Source organism: Tupaia chinensis, unplaced genomic scaffold, assembly GCF_000334495.1.
Source record: "Tupaia chinensis unplaced genomic scaffold, TupChi_1.0 Scaffold000333_1, whole genome shotgun sequence".
Taxonomy (NCBI): Eukaryota; Metazoa; Chordata; class Mammalia; order Scandentia; family Tupaiidae; genus Tupaia; species Tupaia belangeri.
Window position 1 is genome coordinate 1,528,209 of NW_006159827.1, and position 5,542 is coordinate 1,533,750.

The 5,542-nt window shown below is 50.5% G+C and overlaps 1 protein-coding gene across 1 annotated transcript in view; it reads right to left on the reverse strand.

Moving 5' to 3' along the window:
• Positions 1–5,542, reverse strand: part of TTLL3 (tubulin tyrosine ligase like 3) — a 39,242-nt gene that overhangs the window by 25,426 nt on the left and 8,274 nt on the right. Inside the window, 5 exon segments of the mRNA XM_006152013.3 lie at positions 739–837; positions 1,744–1,858; positions 3,802–3,930; positions 5,021–5,118; positions 5,256–5,424. Of these exon segments, the coding sequence (XP_006152075.1) occupies positions 739–837; positions 1,744–1,858; positions 3,802–3,930; positions 5,021–5,118; positions 5,256–5,424 (610 nt within the window).

Below are 5,542 nucleotides of genomic sequence, written 5' to 3' on the forward strand. Positions count from 1 at the left end.
AGCATTTCTCACTTTCCGACAAGTGCAAGAATCTTATAGCCAAAAAAAAAAAAAAAAAAAAAAAAAAAAAAACAAAACCCCCCCCAAAAAAAAAAAAAAAAAACCATGCCAGGGATGTGTGTGTGTGCGTGTGTGTGTGTGTAAGTCCAAAATCCTGAGAGAAGCGAAGGGATATGGCATGGCCATCTCCCATGGGGGGGGCGGGGCACTCTCTGGCAAGTACACATGCCTTCTAGCCATAAAAGAAGGATCTCCTCTCTGGGGTGTTGGGCCACATGCCAGGTCCACGGGAGGCTGAGTAAGGCATTGGATCTACTCAACAGAGAGGAAGTGAGAGCACAGGTGGTTGGAACAGAGCAGAGGAGTGAATGTGTGGAGGACAGAGAGGTGGAGAGGAGGACAGAAAAGAAGGTGGATAGATAGCGGATGGATCCAGGGAAGGACGGGTAGAGGTGGGAGTGGACGGGAACTAGATGGATGGGTATGGAGCTGAGGGCAGGGAGGTGAATGGGAAGAGCAACAGCAGGTGGACAGGTGGGGATGGGTAAATGAGTAAGTGGAGAGGCAGGTGGGTGGGTGAATGGAAGGACTAGGAGAAGGGTGGGTAGATGGGTGGACAGATTGGTGGCAAGGCTGTTGGGTGGCCACGTACATGTGGATAACATGGATGTGGGTGAATCGAAGGCTGGATGGGCGAAGATAAATGAGTGAGGGAGTGAAGATAACCTGGGTACTCACCTGAGGCCTCCTCCTCTTCTACCCGGAGAGAGTATGGCTTCCATTCAGACTTCACCACCAGCTTGAGGACGTTGCGGGCAGCTGTCAGCCAGAAGTCCTCTGCTCCCAGGGGATACCCTGCTCAGCCCCTAGGCTTGAGGCCTGTTCTGGTTCCGGAACCTGATCATGACCTGCCCCATTTTGGATCCGGAACCTGACTACCTTTTCTAACTCTAGAACCCGGGTCAGAACCTGGCTCCTGTTTCAGCTGTAGAACCAGACCCAGAATGTAACCTGACTTGGCTCAGATTTGGCCTTCAGAATCTGTCCTCCTGGACTTGTCTCATTTCTTTCTTCTGTTCCTGATCTACCTTGGATAATTACTCTAGCCTGAGAACCAGATTTTTACCCAAAACCTACTTCAGATTTAGAACATAATTTAAACATAGCATCTAACTTGAATACAAATTCTGATCTGAATTTAGAACATATTCCAGAATTAGAACCAATTCTGTCTTAGAAACCAAAGCCTACAGCCTTTTTTTTTTTTTTGGAATCTAATCCAGCCTAAGAACTTGACATAGGCCTGGAACCAATTCTGGATTCCAAACTCAACCAAGCGGCTAATGTTTAGGATCTGCTCTAGAATGTAAGTGAAGCTACCTATGCTTTTCTGGAGGTTGAGGTTGACTAAGACACCTCTCATATATTCATCCACCCATCTGTTCATTCACACATCTTCTTATCCACACCCATCTGACCATCCAACACCCATTCCCACCAACTTGTCCATCCACCTACCCATGCATCTACTCATCCATCCATTTACCCATCCACCTACTTGCCCACCCACCCATTTGTCCACCCATTGTCCTAAGGGAAGGATGAGGACTGGGGACAGAGAAGGCAAGCTGCTGCAGCACATGGGGGTACAAGGAGAGGCCTGTTGTTCTCCCAAACAAGCTAAAGCTTTAACCCTGGGTCTGTAGCCTAAGGGATCCAGGCATGGGCTGAGGGTGACCTTACCTATGAAAGCTTTTTTGTCATCCTCAGCTCCCAGGCGGTAGCAGCGTGGGAAGAAGGAGTCGGCATCAGCCTCATCAAACCACGGCAAGTTCCGGAGATTGAGACATAGACCCACCTATGGAGTTAGCTGCTGAGGGGGCAGGGTAGGACATGCCCAGAGAGCTCCAAGGGATGTCCCCACACTCAGCTCTGGAAGACCCTGCCTGGATGTTCTCGGAGATCTGTGCCACTTGCTAGGCCTGTCATGTTCATAACTATCTCCATATGCCCACCCTCTGCCAAAAATTCCCCTCATCCTTCCTTTCACTTTTTTTTTCTTTTTTTGCCACAGGGCATGTGTGCTTGCTAGAGAGACAGTGAGAAAGAAAGTAACAAATCGCCCCCTAGGACGGATGGCCACACAGCAATCCTTCTCCAGTCTCCTCCCAGGATTTTGCAGCATGATTTTTAAGTCACTGGGTCTGGGATTCGAACTGTGGTTGGCCAAGTGGAAGTCCAGCACCTTAACCACTATGCCACCTGCTGGTCCCTCCTTTCACATTCTTAAAGACCTGTCTCCTCTGAGAATTCTTCCTAGTTCATTACCAGTAATATTATGGCAGGTTACAATTATAAAGCCCTTTGTCCTTGATGTACTCAAAAAATAGGCCTTATTGGTGGTTCTATGTTTTTTGTTTTGTTTTGTTTTAAGAGAGATTTTTGCTATAAGGCACATGCGCTCATCAGAGACAAAGAGGAACAGAGAGACAGAAAGCGAGAAATGATGCCCAAGGGGGTTGGCCACGTCACAATCCCTTCTCCTCCATTCTCCTCTCAGGATTTTGGGCACACATGCACAAATGCCTGGTCTTGAGTTTCAAGCCACTGGGCCCGAGGATTGAACCACAGTTGACTACGTGGGAGTCCAGTGGCGTAACCATTATGCATCTGCCGGTCCTCTCTCTTTTTTTTTTTTTTTAAGAATTATTTAATTTTATTTATTTATTCATTTATTTCAGTTTGACCAGAGAGAGACACAGAAAGAGAGAGAGAGAGAGAGAGAGAGAGAGAGAGAGGAAGAAGGAAAGTGAGAAAGCTAGCCACCAGGTCCGGGACTTGAACTGTGGTCAATCATATGGGAGTGTCCAGTAACCACCATATCACCTGCTGGTTTCCCCCTCCATTTTTTCTTTTTTTTTTTTAATTTCCAGAAGGAATGGGCTTTTCACCAGAAAGACAGAGAGACAGGGAAAGCGGGAAAGGGAAAGCCCCCCCCCCCCCCAATGGGATGTGGTCATGCTACAATCTCTTCTCAATTTCTCCATCCTGCTGGCATTTGGGGCATGTAAACCCATGCACCCAGCATGTTAACAGAGATTTTTGCTATAGGGAGCATGCATTCACTGGGAGAGGCAAAAAGCAAGAAATCACTCCCTGCAGGGATGACCATGCCACAGTCCCTTCTCCTCCACTGTCCTCTTGGGATTTTAGGCATGCATGCACACATGCCTGCTGTGAGTTTTAAGCCTTTAGGTCCACGAACTGTGGTCAACTACGTCAGAGTTCAGTGACATAACCATTTCACTATCTACTGGTCCCTCCAGCATGTTTTTCAAGCTACCAGGGCCAGGATTTTAACCACAGCCAGCCATGGGGATCTAGCTCCCTTAACCACGAGGCTACGGGCTTGCCTGGTATCCTCATGTAAAGATGGGGAAACTGAGGCTCAGAGAAGCCAGTTGCCAAGAAACCTAGGTGAAACAGAGGTGGGTCCATCAGCCCCTCACCACTCGGCTGAAAAGAGAAAGCCCTCTTGCTCCAGTCACTGGATTTGGTGTTTGCTCTGCCTCAGATCCCATGTGAGTCCTGGAGCCTATTTTAGTCATTTTATCTACAAGTGTCAAATTCTGTTTAGGGGCTGGACTTGAAGCCAGGCCTGTCAGACTCCAAATCCCACCGAATGGTACGCCTCCCCCTCTTGCTCTGCGAACTCTCTCACTGATGAGAGCAGGGCGGAGGGCTGCCAGACCCGGGGCTGGGGGTTGGAAGCTGCCCTGCCCTCTGCCCTGGGAAGCACACCTTGGTGGTAAAGGAGCCAGCCCGAGCGTAGTGGTTTATCATCTGATCCTTCGCGAGGAAGCGGCAGTCCAGCACATCCCGCCGAGTGGTCCAGATGAAGTAGGGGAGCTCGTTCCGGACCATACGGGACTGCGGAGAGTGGGAGGAGAGTGGGGGAGGCTGGTGTAGGCAGCCCGGCCTAGGGCAGCTTCTCCCAGCCCTGCTGAGCAGGTCGGTGAACCGGAGAGGATGCTTCAAGGTGGCCTCTAGCCCACGTGCCATCTTAGCATAGGGCAAAGATCCCTTCCTCCCAGGCACATGCTGGGTGAGCAGACAGCAGGCTGGCACTGGCTGGGTGTCCCTAAGCAGTGACTAGGCTTTACAACTGAATGCCACGCCTGTGTGGTCATTGGCGACTGGCCCAGAGGCAGGACAGTGACTCCAAGCTGATGGGCACACACACGTGACAAAGGCTCTCATAGGTTCTACCTCTCTCCATCCTTCCTACCACTCTGGGAGCAATCATTAATAACCAATCACAGGGGCCGGCATGTGGCGTGATGGTTAAGGGCACTGGACTCCCACATGGCTGACCATGGTTGAGTCCTGGACCTGATGGCTTGCTTTCTCATTTTCCCTTTCTCTCTCCCTCTGTATCTCTCTGTTGAAATTTAAAAAAAAATAATAAAGTGGATAATTATTTTTTTTAAAAAATCACAGTGCCAGGCCTTATTTAATCCTCACCACAACCCTAAGAGACAGGGAGGGGACTGAGGCACAGGGGAGGTAACTGACATGCTCAAGGCCTCATGAGGTTGAGCCAGAGCAAACTGCCCATACGCGGCCTGTCCTGACACAGACCCAATGTCATCACCTCAGCATGCACATCACCACACCATCGTACCAGCCTCTTTCAGAGCTTTTGAAGTCCGTCCTGCCCATCTTCATGTGCCAAGGGCAGAGCACGGGGATGAATATGGAGTCTGTCTTTGGGAAGGGAGTCACCATGCATAGAAGCTGTGCTGGCTTCCGACACAACTGAGTTTAGAATCCCAGGCCAGCCTTGTCCGAGCCCCTCACTGCTGGCCTACCCAGCCTTTAGAGAAGCAATCCGTTTTCACTACAGAGGTGGAAATTGAACCCAGAGATGGAAAGGCCTTGTCTGAGGTGCCCTGGCTGGATGTCGGTGCTTTCCTTGCTCCGCCGGCCCCCGTTTCACCATGGCTCCCAGGGCTCTCACCATCAGAGCGTGTGTTCCATCTAAGTCATCAAATTCCAGTAAACCGTCGAAGTCGAAGAGCTGTGGTGGCCGGAACTCTTCATCCTCATCGTCGTCCTCTGCGGACACAGAGCCCAGGCCTGAGAAGGCCTCGTCCCTGCCCCAGAGACTCATAAAGCCTCAACCTGGGGACAGTGGGAGCCAAAGGAAAGGGACTCGGGAGCAGCAGCTTGTGGGAAGGGAGAGGAGTGCTCACCATCCTCAGTGGTGTCGCTGTCACCCACCACTGAGCTATCTAGATCTTTCTGGGGTGGCGGCAGGGTGGTGGCAGCGTGGTGGACCATCTTCTTCTCCACCCAGCCCCTCCTGCGCAAGAGATACCGGATCACAGGGTAGTGGCCTTGAATCATAAAGATCTTCCTCTGCTGCAAGGTGAGAGACAGACGCCTATTCAATAAGCACTGCCTTTGGCAGGGTATAACAGTCAATGGGCAGCTCTGGCCTCTCCCTTCGGGAATGTTTTTTTTTTTTTTTTTTTTGGGG